At 34.3% G+C, this 19972-nt stretch overlaps 4 protein-coding genes across 4 annotated transcripts; all 4 read left to right on the top strand.

Moving 5' to 3' along the window:
• Nucleotides 1-134: 134 nt before the first annotated feature.
• LOC135135443 (leucine-rich repeat-containing protein 59) lies at nt 135-1359 on the top strand. Its single transcript, XM_064064494.1, has 3 exons — nt 135-289; nt 341-400; nt 451-1359. Exons 1-3 carry the CDS (start codon nt 194-196, stop codon nt 1297-1299), a joined length of 1005 nt encoding a protein of 334 aa, XP_063920564.1. The 5' UTR covers nt 135-193; the 3' UTR covers nt 1300-1359.
• A 3644-nt stretch (nt 1360-5003) lies between these two features.
• LOC135135441 (alpha-L-fucosidase-like) lies at nt 5004-6792 on the top strand. The gene is made up of 7 exons (XM_064064492.1): nt 5004-5255; nt 5322-5460; nt 5518-5624; nt 5675-6034; nt 6095-6235; nt 6284-6588; nt 6646-6792. Exons 1-7 carry the CDS (start codon nt 5060-5062, stop codon nt 6745-6747), a joined length of 1350 nt encoding a protein of 449 aa, XP_063920562.1. The 5' UTR covers nt 5004-5059; the 3' UTR covers nt 6748-6792.
• Nucleotides 6793-11623: 4831 nt separating this feature from the next.
• LOC135134979 (alpha-L-fucosidase-like) lies at nt 11624-13420 on the top strand. Its single transcript, XM_064063910.1, has 7 exons — nt 11624-11879; nt 11946-12084; nt 12142-12248; nt 12299-12658; nt 12719-12859; nt 12908-13212; nt 13270-13420. The coding sequence occupies exons 1-7, from the start codon at nt 11684-11686 to the stop codon at nt 13369-13371; spliced, it is 1350 nt and encodes a 449-aa protein (XP_063919980.1). The 5' UTR covers nt 11624-11683; the 3' UTR covers nt 13372-13420.
• A 1402-nt stretch (nt 13421-14822) lies between these two features.
• Nucleotides 14823-16816, top strand: LOC135135305 (plasma alpha-L-fucosidase-like). Its single transcript, XM_064064332.1, has 6 exons — nt 14823-15132; nt 15189-15330; nt 15380-15846; nt 15897-16037; nt 16099-16406; nt 16651-16816. The coding sequence occupies exons 1-6, from the start codon at nt 14934-14936 to the stop codon at nt 16750-16752; spliced, it is 1359 nt and encodes a 452-aa protein (XP_063920402.1). The 5' UTR covers nt 14823-14933; the 3' UTR covers nt 16753-16816.
• Nucleotides 16817-19972: the final 3156 nt, after the last annotated feature.

Here is a 19972-nt window from a genome sequence, read left to right as displayed (position 1 = left end):
GTTGGCAGAACTGCTCTTTCATGTCAACGTCAAAATTTCCTACACGTCGAATGTCAACTTTTGACAGGTGACGGATTTTTTTTATCTTGTTGGACGAAAGAGATCAGTGACGTGGAGTTTCAGCTTGGGTTAGTTAATATATTTTTTATTAAAAAATCATAAGTTAAACTTATAATAACACACACATTCCGTAATGGCTCCACAAAAAATTAATATAAAAGAGCGATTATCAGATGGAGAAATCGATCTTAGCATGTCAGATTTACAGGATGTTCCTGTTAAAGAAATTGTAACAAAAAATGAAATAATTTGTAACATAACTGCAACCTTTTAGTTTCAGGCTGTCTTCAAGAAGGCCGTGAGTTTAGATTTATCAAATAATCATTTAAAAGCTCTACCTGTAAGTATAATCGATTACATGGATACAGTATTTTGGAGTTGTGTTTCTAGGGCAATTTTGCGACACTTACTCATTTGACAAAACTTGACTTGAGCAAGAACCAGTTGACAGAATTGCCTGAAAACTTTGGAGATTTAGTTAAACTCAAGTATCTTGATTTATACCAGAACAAGCTACAGTATTTACCACTAAGTTTTAACAAACTAAAAGCTTTAAAGTGGTTGGACTTAAAAGACAATCCTTTGGTACCAGCTGTCGCTAAAGTAGCAGGTCCTTGTTTAGATGCCAAACAGTGCCAGACGAGTGCTAGAGATGTTGTAAACTTTTTTACGCAAGTACAAGAACAGATTGCAAGTGATATTGAAAATAGACAAAAACAGAGGCAGAAGCAGCTTGAAGTTAACCAACAAAAGGAAATGGAAAACAAGAAAAGTAAAAAGAAAGAAAAGGTGAAGCAGAAGAAAGAGAATGGTCCTGTAAAAGAGAATGTTCAAAAGCCGCAAAATAAGAAAAGTAAGAAAGCAGCAGCATCTGTAGACAAACATCCTCAAAAACCGTCCTCTATATTTAAATCATTTATGGGTGTGACCATCTTTATTTTCTTACTCCTGTTTGTGCTGACATCAGTGAAGTTTGAGCATACACAAATAGTAGAAGAAAAATGTTCGGATCTTTATAGTGCCACTGTTAATGCATTACCACCTGGTGCAAAGGTATACGTAACAACACTTGGTGGCTATTTTAAGTATTTGCATGACAAGACTGGAAATGTTACTTTAGCCTCAGTACATTATGTGAAAAACACAGACAATTTTGTAAATGCTTACCACACACTAGGTGATTATATAAAATCAGTTTTACAAAAAATTAAAGAAGAGTACAAAAAGTATGTTTCATAAGAAGTGTTTTACATTCTTGTGTTCATATCATCTTTTTGAATAAAATGATAAAGAATATAATTGGTTTTTATTGTAAATATTGAAACAAATATTGATAGCGTTCATGAAATTATTTATTAGTGAATACTTTACAAGTGATGAATATTCTTGATTTTACATTAAAAATGGTCAGTCAAGGTCACATTGAAAATTATAACAGGATTTTAAGTCAAATCTTACTTTACTTTCACATTAATGCGTTCCTATAATATTTTACTGTATCATCATCACCAAGTCACATAAACTTGTTTATACTACATACCAAACAATTATTTATTCATAACCAGATATAAGCAATTAATAAAATTAATTATGATTTTACTAATGACGGATGATTGTTACTTTGTTTTGTAAATAAAGTCAATTTTGATTAAGTCAGACACACCACTTTTTGGTGAATTTACTGATCAATGTTAAAATTTGAATTTCGCGCGCAAAATTTGTGACGAGTTAAAAAAACCCTGTTGCTTTAAGTCTGATTTAAAGATATTACAGTTAAGGCTGTTGTATGTTAGATGCTAACATTAATATATTATTCATTGATTTGTAAATAACGGTTTTTTATAAGAAAGAGTAGTAAATCATAAACATTTTTTTTAATAATACCTATTATGCGAAATGAACACGCATACATACTTCTGGGAAGTATTCAGCCTGTAGTTCAAGCTTTTTATTAGAACATTTTAATTTATCCTAACTGACCCGCCCGGAGATAGTGAATTGTGTTTAACAGGTATACGATTTAAATTTAAACCAATTAAACTTTTTAGATTTGTTTGATACTATTTCATACTTACTTAATAAAAAAAATAAAAGATTAAAAATTAAACGAAATGCTTTTTTTTAGATCAGATGAAGACAAGTCCAAAACAAGTGTTAAATACATTTATTTTTTTTGTATGTGATTAAAAACATTGCCCGAAAGTTATTTCGACAGGATTTCCCTCGCCCCCGAAGTGCAGTGCCACAAATCCCGCTTCTTTGAAAAATAAAAAAATAGATTTTGCGAATTTGTATTCGTGATAACCTCTATACAGTAAAATAAATATAGATAAGTAAAACCATCAGTAACCGCATAAGAAGGTAAATGACATCATATAAATTCGTTTTGATACCCTGTATTTTTTTTTAATTTTTCTAATTTCTTCTCAGTCTTAGCAAATTTTTCTAAGTCCAGATTTCTTCAAAATTCCGCCAAAAATAGTGGAAAAATCGGAAAGCAGACGGAGTGTGGCCCACGGCACCTCGAAACTTGAATGAAAATCACTTTCTGCGCTATTGCTTTTATAGAGATTTTTGCCCATTTATTTTGTCTCCCGCGACGTTAGCAAGCAATAAAAAGGCTTAAGTTTCATATTTGTAATGATTTCCCAGTTTGCCGTTGTCTAAAAGATAACAATGACAATTTATTGTTACGAAATGCACCCTTACGCCGCCCCGGTACGACGCCTATGGCCGTCGAGAGCTTTCTGGTAGTACGCACGGCGTTGATAGGTGAGTCATCATTGCTGTCGGTGTCGACGCGGCGTTCCACAAAGGCAAGTCTGTAGCGCTTACCGGAAGTCTCGATTGCGGGCCCAGAAAACTCTCGAAGCGGCGTTCTGGATCCATCGAGAGGCACGCATAGGTTTAAATAGAGGCCAGCGTCGGGAACAGGGATCATTCAACTAGTGGAGTCAAGGGCGTCCAGTGAAATGCGCCGAAATAATTGTGGTACATAATCACAGTAAGAGTTAATCGTGTAAATTATAGTTAGTAAGAAAGAAATTGTTGAGTTTTACCCACGCCAATGTTATTTGCCTGGTGTTGTTCTTGTTGTGCCAGTTTCAATCTATGTTTCAAATCCACAATTTCAAGTTCATGTTCAATGAACATTGTTCATGTTTTAATTTCTGTATTTCTGGTTCTTTAGATAGCAAAACTATCATTTTCTCATCATTGGTTAATTTCTTTAAAATTTCTTCTGAAGGATCTCCCTGAGAATGCATTATTTATTTTGCGTTATAATTCATAATTTTATTAAAGAATTTACTGTTATAATTGCAATGATGCAACACAGAACACAGAATTGCCAACATGAAAAATAAAATGGAGTGTAATATTGGTTAGATATCAATCAAACCAATAACCACAATATAGTCAACAAGTTCCCTATACTGTGCCACAGACAATGGCAATAACTTCTTAAAATTACATATTTTGTATCTATCGGTTTTTATATTCTAAAAACGTATCATGTTTCTTTCCAGATGATACGTCTAGAAAATTTAGATGTGTCAAATATATTTTATTATGTATATCATTTTTTTGTTAAGAATTTATTTAAATATGACTCATTTTAATAATTAAAAAATTTATTGATTTTGTATTTAAAAACCATTTTTTTCTGAAGAGGCCCATATAGTACAAACCATGGTACAAACTTAAAAACAGGTCGAAATGCACAGTCGAACTCTATGGTCGAACTGAAGTCAGTACTTACAGTATTCGTCGTTACGGAAATTCTTGTGGAATCTACGAATTTTACATAAGCATTTAAAATTTACAAACGTCAACTTATGAAAGTAAATTAATCATCAGCATAATTGGCAAGTACAGTATTGTTACGAAATAAACCCATACACCGCCCCGGTACGACGCCTATGGGTTTTCTTGAGGGCTTTCTAGTATGTACGGAGATAATGGGTGATGGAGGCCTGACGGCATTCGCTAAATAAAAGGGGGGGGGGGGGGGTGTTACCGGAAGAAGTCTCGATAGCGTGCTCCAGAAAAACCTCGAAGCGGCGTTCAAGAACCATCCAGAGGAACACATGATTATTTAAATAAGGACCACTGTCGGAAGCAAGCTAGTCAAGTCCACTCAATGTGGAGGCAATCTGGGTCTTGTCAAATCCATTCCAGTCGGAATTATTCTGTAAAAATCTGTAAAAAAATTTCCACAATTGACGGTGACCAATTGTGGAAATTTTTTTATTTAGTTTATTTCTAATTATGTATTACCAAAAAACAATACACTCGTGTTTAACAAGAGAACTTTGTATTTGAGTACTTGTAAAGCACTCAAAATCAACGAAAAATTGTATTGTACAAAATTGTACAACGGAATTATATGGAAAAGGACTATAATTAAAAAAATCCTACTTGTAGTACCCACTATAGATCTTCTAAGAAACAATAATCGAAAGTGATAGCGGTTATCGGACACACTTTAATATGAAATAACAAAAGTGTCAAAAATTTTCCTCAGCTGACTCCTTCTTTACAGAGTCGGAATAGATAACAAACATGCACACTTTAAGCTCATGCGATTTTCAGTGTACAGAACACAATGCGCTGTGAAGTCAACGAATTTGATAAAAACTCAGAAATGGAATTCAACAAAACACATTTATAGACTCTTTCATTTTCTAGACAGTTGAATGCTTCTATTTGCAAATGTCCTTCTATCCATTAAAAAAAAGATGGTCGAAATTTATTTCGACAGAACTTCCTCCGCTTTTTTGAAAAATTATAAAATTAGATTTTGTAAATCTGCAAAAGAAAGCGAATTACCTAGGATCAATAGCTAAACAGGTTATTTCAAATGACTGTATTTAATTTATGCATATCAACTTGTACAGTCCGACCCTGCGCTCACTTATCCTTAAGTGTTTTGTATCTATTTATTGCTCGTACGACAACAAGTTTAAAAAAGTTTGTTATATCTGTGACGTTCAAAAGAATGGCAGCTTTGTGGGTACTATTATTTTGCGGGATTGTTACACAAACTGTGGCTGACTATGAAGCAAACTGGGATAGTTTAGACAGCCGTCCACTTCCTGATTGGTATGATAAAGCAAAAATTGGAATTTTCCTCCACTGGGGTGTCTACTCAGTTCCCAGTTTAGGAAATGAATGGTTCTGGAGTAGTTGGGTAGGTACGTACGTACTTTCAAAAATTCAGCCATCAGTTTATCAATGATACAAATATGTTCAAATTTTAGGAGGCAATAGTGAAATTGTAAACTTTATTGAAAAGAACTACCCACCTAATTGGACTTATCAAGACTTTGCGGAACAATTTACAGCAGAATTTTACGACCCCTATACTTGGGCCGACTTGTTTAAAAATTCTGGTGCAAAGTAAATCTACTAAACACATTTCAATTTATTGCAGCTAATAATTTAACATGTTACTAGATACGTAGTACTGACCAGCAAACACCATGAAGGATATGCTATGTGGCCATCAAAATACTCCTACAGTTGGAACGCGAATGACGTGGGTCCGCATCGTGACCTTTTAGGTAAGAATTTTTTAGTACAAAATAAGCGTCACCAGTTTTTGTATTTTTAGGAGATCTTGCGAAAGCTGTTAGGACCAAAGATCTCCACTTTGGGCTCTATCACTCTCTGCTTGAATGGTACCATCCTCTCTACGAAGACGATAAAGCAAACAACTGGGCAACGTCTAACTTTGTCGATTCAAAAGTCATACCAGAAATGAAAGAACTTATCAATACATATGAACCTGAAGTTTTGTGGTCTGATGGAAATTGGGAGAGTCCGGACACTTACTGGAAAGCGACAGAATTTCTTGCTTGGCTTTACAATGAAAGTCCCGTCAAAGATGTTGTAGTTTCAAATGACAGATGGGGAAGTAATACTCAATGTATCCACGGCGATATTTATACTTGCAACGATAGATACAATCCAGGTTCGCAATTTTGTATTTGTATCTCACTTATTTATTGTCATTGACAGTGTCTTTCTGCAGGCGTCCTTCAACCTCACAAATGGGAAAATGCTATGACTGTTGACAAAAACTCGTGGGGCTATCGAAGAACAGCAAAAATATCTGACATTCTGACAATACATGAACTTATTGAAACTTTAACACAAACAATCAGTTGTGGAGGTAACTATGGTATAAAAGTGTCGAATAAAGTACTACATTTCTCTTTAGGAAATATTCTTATAAATGTCGGACCAACTAAAGAAGGAACTATCGTTCCCATCTTCCAAGAACGTCTTCTACAACTCGGAACGTGGTTAGGTATCAATGGTGACGCTATATACGAAAGCGTGCCATGGTCTGTCCAAAACGATACTCTAACTTCCGGTGTCTGGTATACTAGTAAGGATTCCGACGTATATGCTATAGTTCTGAACTGGCCTGAGGGAAATGTTCTAAATTTGGGTGCTGCCACGCCTCTTTTCAGTTCATCTAGCGAAGTGATTTTGCTAGGAAACGAAGATCAGTCATTAACTGTAATGATGAATATTTGAAATCTATTTCGTGTACCTAATTAGTGAAAATTTTTGCAGTGGGAAATCAGTGACGATAAAGTGTCCATAACATTCCCAGACCAAGCAGCAGTAATGAGTGAATGGGCTTGGGTTATTAAGATAACATCGGCTTCCCATTAGTATACATCTTACTTAAGTAAAAAAATAAAGCATCAACAAAAACAACTGTATACATATTCTTTATCCAGTAACGAATTACAAGTTTCCTTTTCACGCAAGATTTACATAAAAACATTCTTCTCCATGAATGTGTGGCATATATTTTATTTAATTTTTGAAACACAAGAAAACAAGAAGGTCATCTTACATAATATTGATCCAATTTACCCTGTCTACTTAGTTGACCTGTCCTCGTTATGATATTTTTATTAATGCTTATAGTTACATGATTCAAGAAAACCCGTCATGGCGGATAACTCGTACTTAAAATTTTTAAATGAGGTTGCTAAATTGACTAGAAGTATAACAAAGAAAATTAAAAGAGTATAACACATTTTATTTCATAAAAGCTCACATGGCGTAGCTGGTATGTTTTAGGATCATTTTCTTTATAACAAAAAAAAAATTACTCATGAAATGTGTAATATAAGTTGCGATAGTCTATAAACTATAATTTTTTACTTCCCGAGCGTAAGCAAAGAAGTATTGTAATCGAGTCCCTCGGCCGACTGTGTACTTTTACGTTTTCTCGATTTTTCATGGCCCCTAGAAGACGAAGAAATAGGTCTCCCGTTTCCGTCTGTCTGTCCGTCTGTCCGTCTGTCTGCCGTCCCGGATTTTTATTAGGCAGATAATCTCCCAAAGTGCTGCACCGATTGTTGTGAAATTTTGTACTTATATTAGGAATATCATGTAGATGGTAAAACGCTAACAAAAATTTGTCTAATCATCCCCACCACTAATGCGATGACGTCACTTCAAAATTGTACATAGTAAATGGGTTTTAAATTGTATAAAATAACATAGTCCTACACATGTAGTTTACGACTCCGAATTGAGTTTTTACCCGAAGCGTCCAGATTTTTGGAAAAAAAATCAAAATTATAAATCAATATTTTGCAATTTAATTTTGAATCTGATAACCCCAATGTTTTGAAATGTTGTAAATGTTTTAAGGTTATAAAGAACATAATAAATGTTTAGTCAAAATATATTTGCTTATCACCTCCAAAAAATTGATGACGTCAGCTCGAAAGTTTGCCGAATAAATCCTATCTAAACTGTACAAAATATGATGAGTCTGTACTTGTGATTCATCACTGCATTCAAATTTTTTGGATTTGCATATACAGGGTGACTCAAAAAAATTAATGAATGCGTAAATTTATTTTATTGATTTACTCAGGAACTACAAAACCGAATGCTTTGAAGACTTGAAGATGTATTAAAGTTATCATAAGCATGGTAAGTTTGTGATCAAAATGTATTTGCTCATCCCCCCTAAAAAATTTATGACGTCACCACAAAATTTTGCTGAATAAATCCTATCTAAAATGTACAAAATATGATGAAACTCTTCTTGTGATTTATCATTCCATTCATATTTTTTGGATTTGCATATACAGGGTGACTCAAAAAAATTAATGAATGCGTAAATTTATTTTATTGCTTTACTCAGGAACTACAAAACCGAATGCTTTGAAATCTTGAAGATGGTTTAAAGTTACCAAAAGCATGGTAAGTTTTTGATCAAAATGTATTTGCTCATCCCCCCTAAAAAATTTATGACGTTACCACAAAATTTTGCTGAATAAATCCTATCTAAAATGTACAAAATATGATGAGTCTCTTCTTGTGACTTATCATTCCATTCAAATTTTTTGGATTTACATATACAGGGTGACCGAAAAAATTAATGAATGGGTAAATTTATTTTATTGATTTAATCAGGAACTACAGAACCGAGTGTTTTGAAATCTAATGCGAAAAAAACATAATAGGCATGCAGTCATCACGTTTTCGACAGCGAGGGAAGTACTGTCTAAACTCTTTAGACCAATTTTTTCAACTTGCATCATGGTTCCCATGTCGCCATCGCTTTGTTGCGCCAGGCTGCTGCATCTCTGTTAATAAAAGCGGCGTTCATTGATCTGTTGCGTCTGGGTTTCACCTGCTGCTGTTTTAGTTTGGGTACGAATTCTAATGAAAGCAATTGCGATTGGCGGTTTTTATGGGTGTACAGTTCTGCGCATGTTGTTCGCAATGTTTGACAAGCGCAATGATATTTGACATTTGCGAATATGCGAATTTTGTTTTTCCGTTTGGGGATTTGTGGCCGATTCTGATTGTCCGTTTGAGGGGTACTATATGCAGATTTGGACATGTGTGTTAAGTAATTAAGATTTGTAAATTTGTGAATTCATTTTTATGTTCTAGGGATTTGTTATTCGCCTTTTTGTTGCGATTTTCTCGTGAACTGATTTAGTGACGGCGCGTCACAATAAAATTTCAGGAACATTTAATTTCTCTGGTTTGCTTTTAGCAAAAGTATCAAATTTCTTCTTCCTATATACAATTTTATGGTCCAGGCGCTTCATATCATAAAAATCTAAGAAACTTACTACAATCTATTTCATATTTGTAATGATTTCCCAGTTTGCCATTGTCTAAAAATCACAATGACAATTTATTTTAATTAAATTAATTCACAACAATCAAAATCATGTTAATTTAAAAGTTCCTTTTGAATATTTAACATTTCAAACTGGTGTTTATGTGCTAATTTCAATTCATGTTTCAAATCTGCAGTTTCAAGCTCATGTTCTCTGTATTTCCAGTTCTTTAGATAGCAAAACTATCATTTTACATTATTTATTTGTGTCATAAGTAATTCATAATTTAATTAAAGAATTTACTATTAGAATTGCCAACATGAAAAATAAAATGGATTGTGATATTTGTTACATATCAATCAAACCAATTATATAGTATAGTCAACAAGTTATCTATACTGTGCCATAGACTGTGCCAATAACTTCTTAAAATTATTTTGAATCTATCGGTTTTTATATACATATTTTAAAAATGTATCATGTTTCCTTTCAAATGATACGTCTAGAAAATTTAGATGTGTGGAATACTTTTTATAATAACATTTTTTTGTCAAGAATTGATTTAAATATCACTCATTTTAATAAGTCAAAAATGTATTGCTTTTGTATTTAAAAACCAAATTTTCCTGAAGAGGCCCATATAGTACAAATCATGGTGCAAACTTAAAAACAGGTCGAACTCTATGGTCAACTGAAGGAGGTACGTCGTTACGGAAATTCTTGTTGAATCTAGGAATTTTACATAAGCATTTAAAATTTACAAACGTCAACTTATGAAAGTAAATTAATCATACCAACGGTATACCTACATACCTAGTAGTCGTTGCATAATTGGCAAGTACTGTGGCAAGTACAGTATTGTTACGAAATAGACGCATACGCCGCCCCGGTACGACGCCTATGGGTTTTCTCGAGGACTTTCTAGTATGTACGGCGATGATGGGTGACGGAGGCCTGACGGGATTCGCTAAAGAAAAGTCTTGAGGGGGTTGCCGGAAGTCTCGATGGCGTGCTCCAGAAAAACCTCGAAGCCGCGTTCAAGAACCATCCAGGGACCACTGTCGGAAGCAAGCTAGTCAAGTCCACTCAATGTTGAGGCAATCTGAGTCTTGTCAAATCCATTCCAGTCGGAATTATTCTGTACACGTCACCGTCAACTGTGGAAATTTTTGAATTATGTTCATTTGTAATTATGTATTAGCAAAAAACAATACACTCGTGTTTAACAAGAGAACTTTGTACTTGTAAAGCACTCGAAAACAAAGGAAAATTGTATTGTACAAGATTGTACAACGGAATTGTACGGAAAAGGACTAAAATTTAAAAAAAAATCTTACTTGTAATACTCAATGTAGATCTTCTAAGAAACAATAATCGAAAGTGATAGCGGTTATCGGACACACTTTAATATGAAATAACAAAAGTGTCAAAAATTTTCCTCAGCTGACTCCTTCTTTACAGAGTCGGAGTGGATAACAAATATGCACACTTTAAGCTCAAGCAATTTTCGGTATACAGAATTACAGAACACAATGCGCTGGTAAAGTCAAAGAATTTGATAAAAACTCAGAAATAGAATTCAACGAAACACATTTATAGACTGTTTCATTTTTTAGACATGTTTCCATCTATCTCTATTAGGGATGTACCGACTAGTGGCCGACCAGTCGGATAAGCCGACTATTCGGCCGTTTTTCATCGTCGGCTGGCAGTCGGCGACTGGTCGGCTAAATAGCCGATCGGTCAGCTTTTTTTATTAAAATAGTATAAAATACAATTAAATCCGATCTACAAAACCTCAATTAAATATGTAATTGCAATTTAATTTTTAACACGGCGTTAAAGTACCATGTGACTCAATCAGAAGTCGCTAATGGTCTTGTTAAACGCGTGATCAACTTAATCTCAGTTAAAATATTGTATAAACTGGCCCTAAATTGTGTTATTCTTTATTTTTGTACTGAGTTACTACAAAAAAAAAAATGTTAAAATTATCCAAACAAATTTAACACATTTTTTGGAAAACAAAGGAACTTTTATTAAAATAAAACAAATTTTTAAGGTAGTCAGAGAAATAGAAAAAAAACACACTGTCTGTCGCATTTATAAATCGGTTTTAGCAAAGCCGAACAGTCGGCCGACTAGTCAGTTTTTACTGGCAGAACAATCGGCTAGTCGGTTAGTCCTCCAGACCTACAGTCGGTACATCCCTAATCTCTATCTATTAAAAAAAATGGTCCAAAATTATTTCGACAGACTTCCCCCGCTTTTTTGAAAAATTATAAAATTAGATTTTGTAAATCTGCAAAAAAAAGCGAAGTACCTAGTATCAATAGTTAGCTATTGTTTAGACAGGTTATTTCAAAAGATTGTATTTAATCTATGCATATCAACTTGTACAGTCCAACCCTGCACTCACTTATCCTTAAGTGTTTTTGTATATATTTATTGCTCGTCCGACAACAAATTTAAACAAGTTTGTTATACCTGTGACATCCAAAAGAATGGCAGCTTTGTGGGTACTATTATTTTGCGGGATTGTTACACAAACTGTGGCCGACTATGAAGCAAACTGGGATAGTTTAGACAGCCGTCCACTTCCTGACTGGTATGATAAAGCAAAAATTGGAATTTTCCTCCACTGGGGTGTCTACTCAGTTCCCAGTTTAGGAAATGAATGGTTCTGGAGTAGTTGGGTAGGTACGTATGAACTTTAAAAAATTCAGTCATCATTTTATCAATGATACAAATATATTCAAATTTTAGGAGGCAATAGTGAAATTGTAAACTTTATTGAGAAGAACTACCCACCCAATTGGACGTATCAAGACTTTGCGGAACAATTTACAGCAGAATTTTACGATCCCGATACTTGGGCCGACTTGTTTAAAAATTCTGGTGCAAAGTAAATCTACTAAACACATTTCAATTTATTGCGGCTAATTATTTAAACTGTTACTAGATATGTAGTACTAACCAGCAAACACCATGAAGGATATGCTATGTGGCCATCAAAATACTCCTACAGTTGGAACGCGAATGACGTGGGTCCGCACCGTGACCTTTTAGGTAAGAATTTTTTCGTCCAAAACAAGCGTCACCAGTTTTTGTACCTTTAGGAGATCTTGCGAAAGCTGTTAGGAGCAAAGATCTCCACTTTGGCCTCTACCACTCTCTACTTGAATGGTACCATCCTCTTTACGAAGACGATAAAGCAAACAACTGGGCAACTTCTAACTTTGTCGATTCAAAAGTCATACCAGAAATGAAAGAACTTATCAGTACATATGAACCTGAAGTTTTGTGGTCTGATGGAAATTGGGAGAGTCCGGACACTTACTGGAAAGCGACAGAATTTCTTGCTTGGCTTTACAATGAAAGTCCCGTCAAAGATGTTATAGTTTCAAATGACAGATGGGGAAGTAATACTCAATGTATCCACGGCGATATTTATACTTGCTACGATAAATACAATCCAGGTTCGCAATTTTGTATTTGTATCTCACCTATTTATTGTCATTGACAATGTATTTCTGCAGGCGTCCTTCAACCTCACAAATGGGAAAATGCTATGACTGTTGACAGAAATTCGTGGGGTTATCGAAGGACGATAAAAATATCTGACATTCTGACAATACATGAACTTATTGAAACTTTAACACAAACAATCAGTTGTGGAGGTAACTATAGTGTAAAAGTGTTGAATAAATTACTACATTTCTCTTTAGGAAATATTCTTATAAATGTCGGACCAACTAAAGAAGGAACTATCGTTCCCATCTTCCAAGAACGTCTTCTACAGCTCGGAACGTGGTTAGGTATCAATGGTGACGCTATATACGAAAGCGTGCCATGGTCTGTCCAAAACGATACTCTAACTTCCGGTGTTTGGTATACTAGTAAGGATTCCGACGTATATGCTATAGTTCTGAACTGGCCTGATGGAAATGTTCTAAATTTGGGTGCTGCCACGCCTCTTTTCGGTTCATCTAGTGAAGTGATTTTGCTAGGAAACCAAGATCAGTCATTAACGGTAATGACGAATATTTGAAATATGTTTCGTGTACCTAATTAGTGAAAATTTTTGCAGTGGGAAATCAGTGACGATAAAGTGGCCATAACACTCCCAGACCAAGCAGCAGTAATGAGTGAATGGGCTTGGGTTATTAAGATAACATCGGCTTCCCATTAGTATACATCTTACTTACCTAAGTAAAAAAATAAAGCATCAACAAAAATAACTGTGCATATATTCTATATCCAGCAACGAATCACAAGTTTCCTTTTCACCCAAGATTTACATAAAAACATTCTTCTCTATGAATGTGTGGCATATACACTGACCGGCAAAAAAAACCCGGCCACCCTAAAAAAATTTGCACTTTAAAAATGATTAATTTAACTAGTAATCGTTATTTTATTAAAGAACCATTCACTATTGACACATGATGTATAAATTAGCAAAAAAAACGAAGTCAAATAAAAGCAGAATTAAATTTAATTTAATAAAATAACAGAAACAGAGCGACAATTTGAGAGACATCTGTAAGAGTTAACGGCATTATTTTCACGTGCAAACGTTTATTAACTGCCAAACTTATCATCAAATAATGAAAAACAGTGTTTACAACAATAGCCTCCTTTATTGTTTTAATTAAGAAAATATCGTACTTGGTCTGTTTCTGTTATTTTGTTAAATTAGATTTAATTCTGCGTTTATTTGTCTTCTTTTTTTGCTAATTTGTACATCATGTGGCAATAGTCAATGCTTCTTTAATAAAATAATGATCACTAGTTAAATTAATAATTTTTAAAGTGGTTTTGTGAAATTTTTCGGGGTGGCCGGCTTTTTTGCCGGTCAGTGTATTTTATTTAATTTTTGAAACACAAGAAAACAAGAAGGTCATCTTACATAATCTTGATCTAACTTACTTTGGACATAGTAAAATACCTGTCTAGCTGACCTGTCCCCGTTATGTTATGTTTTTATTAATGCTTATAGATAATTCAAAAAAACCCGTCATGGAGGATTTTTTTTTTGTTTCATAAACGCTCACATGGGATAGCTGATATGTTTTAAGGATATTTTTTTTAAGACAATTGTTTTTTAAATTGTATTAAACATAACTCTTTTAACAATCCGGTACTAGAAGTAATACTTGAACTTTGAGCATTTTGTAGAATGCCAAGTTAGTGTTTTTACTTGATTTTAATCTTACTAAAAAAAAAAATTGTATTTATCTGAGATTGTATCTGTTGTTGACAACCATTCAACAAAAATACTTCAACTAAATTATTAAAACAGAAGAAGATGTTTAATCAGATAATGAAACAAACATCCTGACACTAACAAAAGAATTGAAAAAAAAGAACTTTTAATAATGTGCACTACACTAATACATGTGATAATAAATAAGGGTTAAACAAATAAATGAATGTATGTTGTTTTACTACATTCATGAGTATTTTGACTAAGCTTTTCATTAGCTCTTAGCAATAATATCTACTTTAATATGATTATATTGTCACATTGACATTTTGACAAATAATTATTTACAATTTAATGTTTTTATTCCATATTCTGCAGCTTCTTTGTCTTTATCTTATCACTCGTACGCTCGTTAATGTAATAAATTGTCCATTCAATAACATGACTACTTCCAGTACTACGTTCGGTTCCATTAAACAATAAAGCAGCTGCTGATACCGCTTCCTTCTCGTTTAAATACATCAAGTATTTAAAATAATTGCTTAATGATGTTGTTTTTATTGCTGTTAACACTGTGTGGATCTTTGACACAAATCTCGGCGCAGTATGATCCAACATGGGACAGCTTAGACAGTCGACCTTTGCCTGGTTGGTACGATAAAGCAAAGATCGGAATTTTCCTTCACTGGGGTGTTTATTCGGTTCCTAGTTTTGGAAGTGAATGGTTTTGGTTTAGATGGCAAGGTAAGTTTTAAAAAGGCACAAAACAAGCTTACTTATGAACTGATAAAAATTAATAGGAGACAACACATACACATATGTCAAATTTATGGAAGAGAACTATCCACCCACTTTTACCTATCAAGACTTCGGGAAAGAATTTACGGCCGAATTTTTTGAACCGGAAGAATGGGCAAACTTATTTGTAAAATCTGGCGCAAAGTAACAAGTTGAAAATGAACTTTTTATTGTTATTAATTTAATGCTTTAGATATGTTGTGTTGACAAGCAAACATCATGAAGGTTATACTCTGTGGCCTTCTAAATATGCCTACAGTTGGAACGCTGAAGACGTTGGTCCACATAGGGACCTTGTAGGAGATCTGGCTAATGCTGTTAGACAAACGGATCTTCATTTTGGGCTATATCATTCACTGTTTGAGTGGTTTCATCCACTTTATAATGAAGATAAAACTAATAACTTTACGACTTCCACATTCGTCGATACTAAAATCATACCTGAAATGAAGGAGCTGATCAATACGTATCAACCAGAAGTTCTGTGGTCGGATGGAGATGGTGAAGCTCCAGATTCATACTGGAAATCTACAGAATTTTTAGCTTGGCTTTATAATGAAAGTCCTGTAAAGGATATTGTTGTAACAAACGATAGATGGGGATCTAACGTAGGGTGCAAACATGGAGGATTCTTTACTTGTGCTGACAGATACAATCCAGGTTCTAAAATCCATTAAATATTTAAAACATAAAAATAATCACAATTGTAGGTCATTTATTACCACACAAATGGGAAAACTGTATGACAGTAGATAAAGTTTCTTGGGGCTACAGACGAAACGCAGTATCAAGGGATATATTATCAATTCATGAATTAATTACTACTCTCACAGAAACCATTAGTTGTGGAGGTGAGAAATTAATTATTATTTAACTTGTGAAGCGTAAACTAATTGGTGAAACTGTATTTAGGTAATATTTTGATTAACGTCGGACCGACAAAAGAAGGTACAATAATCCCAGTTTTCCAAGAACGTTTGTTGCAACTTGGAGAATGGTTGTCCATTAATGGAGACGCAGTTTATGAAAGTAACGCGTGGTCTGTGCAGAATGATACATTAACTTCTGGTGTATGGTACACTGCTAAAGAGCCAGTTGTATATGCAATTGTTCTGAATTGGCCAGATGATAATCTTCTGAAACTTGGCTCAGCAAATTCACTTTTCAGCACTGATGATACGCAAGTTGTGCTCTTAGGGAACGACGATTCACCACTTTCAGTAAGTATTAGTAATAATAATAATAATACATATCTATTTCAAAAGGGTCATAAAATATAACAAACAAAATTCATAAAAATCACTTTTGAAAAGTGACATTTTCCGGAAGAGTACGTGTCTAGTGTAATTTAGAATTTAGAACATTTCTCCCACAAAAAATAATGCTATTCTCCCTTACGTTAAATAATTTTCGTACTTTTGTATTAGTTAAGAAAAAATTGTTTTAATTTGCTAATCTTTTTAGTGGCAATCCGTAGATGATCAAGTGAATATCGCTTTCCCAGATAAAGCAACTGTAACCAGCGAATGGGCCTGGGCTCTTAAAATAACTCCAGGGTCAACATAATAAAAAATATTATTATAGCCTTGTAATAAAACGAAATAAATTTATAATATGAGCGCACTATAAACTCTATTCATAGTTCCAAAATCCACCAATTTTACTTCTAAAGTACACCTGACAGTTCTGAAACCGCTGCACGTTTCACTCAGGTGAAAATTGACTGTCAAATTTCTTTTAAAAAGTGCCAAGTGCTCTATTCTAGAAAACGTTCTGACTCATGAAAGACCAAATTCCATTGTTACTTCAACATAAATCTAAATTTTTAATTTTTTGCTTGATATAATCACATCAGTTAATAGTGAATCGTTAGTCAGTATAAGATATTCACCCCCAATATCCCACACCTCGGCTTCTAGTAGTTTAGTTTCAACATTAAAAATAAATATTTTGTTACGGTTCGTAGACGATCCTTTTTAATCCCTCCGGTCTTAGCCATAGCAATATACGTTTGGATACAAAGTTTCACCTGGTGCCATAAACTGAACTGGAGATTCTTCCTCTGGCAACATGAGGGATGTCATCCTATGTGGATGGCTCATGATTGGGACCATATCTTCAGGCAAATGAGCTCCGAATGAATATTAAGTTATACACTTTGAAGACATGGTGATTGTAAAGCTTCTGGAAGTATGAGTTATCGTATTACTCGCCTTTCGGCAATATAACGTCTAAAACCAAAATCCTAACCCGGAATCAACCGGTGGGGCTGAGATTCATCTGTCGAGCAGACACCTCAAACACAAGTGGATAATGGTAAAACCTTTATCATTGTACTATTCTAGATATGATCATACTGTCTGCCTCACTTCTTCCATACTGAGGGAAAGCTTACAAGCCCTTGTTTCTGAAGGCTTGTTGATAACTTGTAACCAATTCCAAGATGTGGATCTCGAAAACAGAATATACTTCAGTAAACCCCTGGAACTTAAAGCTGATTGAGCAGCCTTGTTTGCTGCAACTTTGTTAACTAGAACGGCTAGCCAGAAACTAGAATGCCTTTTGGTCCAAACATGCTCTCGTTGTTAGTAGTGGTTCATAAATATTGACCACGTTCAAGGGTGCGGTCCTTAACAAGATGAGCAACAGGGACTCATTGGTTAGAATTTGGAAAATTGCTCAAGACGAGATTTGTTCATGGGATTTTCAATGTATTTTTAGAATGTTATTAACAGACTTATTATTATGGAATATTAAATATAACCTCTCCACACCTTTCGCTATATAACACAAGGACAGTTTTTTTTAAACTTTATGGTGACCGAATTTGAATTTGGGCGCTGAAAAAAATTAACAGCGGCGCGAAATCGCATATGAATAATTTGAATAAAAAAAAATGCAATAAAACAATCGTTAAACATAGGCAACCATGTGCACGTTCGGACTTTTTGGGTAGTGGGTAGTTCTGCTTGGAATTTTAGTTAGAAGGTTGGTAGAAGATGGCGGCTTCGTAGGGAGGTAGGCTTCAATTTTGGTGTGTGTTGTTGTGAGTGTGGTGAGTTAGCTAGGTTAAGTTTAGTTGGTTTGGTAGTTAATAAAAAAGAGAAAACCTTTGTTTAACGACAATTAATCGTAACGATGACGATGCCACAGTTTCCCCAACACGCGTAGCTAATTCTTGTCGTTTGTTCCGAGCGGAAATAAGTGAATTTTCGACCGACGCCAACACGTGTGTAAATTTGTTTCATTGTTTGTAAATTCACAGTTCATGACAGGAGCTTAATCGTTAACTGGTTCTTACACAATTTAACAATCAGGAGTTTGTTTAGATATGGCGCTTGTTAGGAGATTTCATGAAATTCACTTAGTCAGCTGTTTATCTAATTATGAATAAGTTTCTGCATGCCTATGATACTTCTTAATTCATCACTCAAGATTGATAATAGTTCTTTGGGAAAAGACCGTGAAAGTGTGGTAGAATTCATAATATCGTGAACTGAGGTACGGGGGGATTAAAAATTTCTCCCTTAGGCAGCTATTATCATCATATCACATCACATTACCGAGATAATTTTCTCGCAACGTGGATAATTACATCACCGAGGAGCTTTCCTCGCAGCGCCTGATACATTTTGTGTTGTTTATTTATCATGTGTTTCGTTTGGGATAAATAGCCCACTATACAAACCCTCAAAACAAATTATTTTAAGTAACCAATCACTTAGATCAAGGCATTATTTAACATAATATAAACTCTTTGTTTGAATCGTTGATAAAGTGTGGCATCATTTAACCAATGTAAACTCTTTGTTTGAATCGTGGATAAAGTGTGGCATAATTTAACATCAGGTAAATTCTTTGTTCTGGCAGCGGTTGTGTTGAAAGATTACTGTCAAACCGAGCACATGTTTGAAATGTAAAATCTTATTGAAGAACATTGTGGGTCATGTAGGACGTGCATTTATTCCTTTGATTTAGACCATTATTTGCACAGCGTCACAGGATTGATCGCATTTTTGGGAGACATAATTTTGACGCATTTTTTGAACGACGCATTCGTCCGAGGCCATTTTGAATCTCCAGATTGCCTGCTATGTTTTTTTTTTGTGTTTGTTTGGGTGAATGTAAAACAATGGCCTACAATGCAGCTGAATAACTTCACTTTTAAAAATTAACCGATAACTCGAATGGACATAAAATATTAAACTCATTTAATTTTGTTAGCTTTGCAATTTTTCACCTCTACAATTTTTCTATCTCACAATTTTAGCTTCAGTAATTTTCTTTGTTGTATAATTTAAATTGAACGTAAATTTTCGTGTTCTGCAGTTTCTAATTCACGTTTTTTTTTTGTGTAGTTTTATTTTACATCAAATTTTTTTTATATAAATCTTTGTTAGTTTTTGTTTTGTAAATATTTCGTTGATTAATGCTTCCGTTATAAAATTGTCTGTTGTCCAATCTTAATCTCAGATAAGAATTCTTTGTTGTTTCAAATTCCAAGAGAGTGTATGGCGAATTTAAATGTTGTTTATTGCTCTTTTCGAAACTTTAACACTTGTTGAATTGTCGTTAACATCAGAGTTATAAGAATTGAACCTTTAAATGGAACTGAGGTTAAATAACACAGAAACACGTAGCGGAAGAGGAGTGCGCAGTTTCTAGTCGAGCTGGTTTGAATACAAATCAGAGGCGGTCGAGATGACGTGACGCTGTCGGCTTCTGTCCATACCCGGGACCCAACCGCGAGTTTGCGACCGTAACGTCCTGCTCGTACGGCATGTTC

Source organism: Zophobas morio, unplaced genomic scaffold (assembly GCF_036711695.1).
Source record: "Zophobas morio isolate AGI-343-1 ecotype UQ-CSIRO unplaced genomic scaffold, CSIRO_AGI_Zmor_V1 ptg000024l, whole genome shotgun sequence".
Lineage (NCBI taxonomy): Eukaryota > Metazoa > Arthropoda > Insecta > Coleoptera > Tenebrionidae > Zophobas > Zophobas morio.
Note: the sequence above shows the minus strand (reverse complement) of the source record. Positions and strands in the feature narration are given on the sequence as shown.

What these genes read in the sequence shown, in the direction of transcription:
- LOC135135443 (XM_064064494.1), top strand. Translation starts at nt 194, where the DNA reads ATGGCTCCACAAAAAATTAATATAAAAGAGCGATTATCAGATGGAGAA. An exon ending in ATGTTCCTGTTAAAGAAATT is followed by an intron (nt 290 to 340) that starts GTAACAAAAAAT and finishes TTTTAGTTTCAG; the next exon opens with GCTGTCTTCAAGAAGGCCGT. An exon ending in ATCATTTAAAAGCTCTACCT is followed by an intron (nt 401 to 450) that starts GTAAGTATAATC and finishes TTGTGTTTCTAG; the next exon opens with GGCAATTTTGCGACACTTAC.
- LOC135134979 (XM_064063910.1), top strand. Translation starts at nt 11,684, where the DNA reads ATGGCAGCTTTGTGGGTACTATTATTTTGCGGGATTGTTACACAAACT. An exon ending in TCCGCACCGTGACCTTTTAG is followed by an intron (nt 12,249 to 12,298) that starts GTAAGAATTTTT and finishes TTGTACCTTTAG; the next exon opens with GAGATCTTGCGAAAGCTGTT. An exon ending in ACAAACAATCAGTTGTGGAG is followed by an intron (nt 12,860 to 12,907) that starts GTAACTATAGTG and finishes ATTTCTCTTTAG; the next exon opens with GAAATATTCTTATAAATGTC.
- LOC135135441 (XM_064064492.1), top strand. Translation starts at nt 5,060, where the DNA reads ATGGCAGCTTTGTGGGTACTATTATTTTGCGGGATTGTTACACAAACT. An exon ending in CAACGATAGATACAATCCAG is followed by an intron (nt 6,035 to 6,094) that starts GTTCGCAATTTT and finishes GTCTTTCTGCAG; the next exon opens with GCGTCCTTCAACCTCACAAA. An exon ending in ACAAACAATCAGTTGTGGAG is followed by an intron (nt 6,236 to 6,283) that starts GTAACTATGGTA and finishes ATTTCTCTTTAG; the next exon opens with GAAATATTCTTATAAATGTC.
- LOC135135305 (XM_064064332.1), top strand. Translation starts at nt 14,934, where the DNA reads ATGATGTTGTTTTTATTGCTGTTAACACTGTGTGGATCTTTGACACAA. An exon ending in TTTGTAAAATCTGGCGCAAA is followed by an intron (nt 15,331 to 15,379) that starts GTAACAAGTTGA and finishes TTAATGCTTTAG; the next exon opens with ATATGTTGTGTTGACAAGCA. An exon ending in TGCTGACAGATACAATCCAG is followed by an intron (nt 15,847 to 15,896) that starts GTTCTAAAATCC and finishes TCACAATTGTAG; the next exon opens with GTCATTTATTACCACACAAA.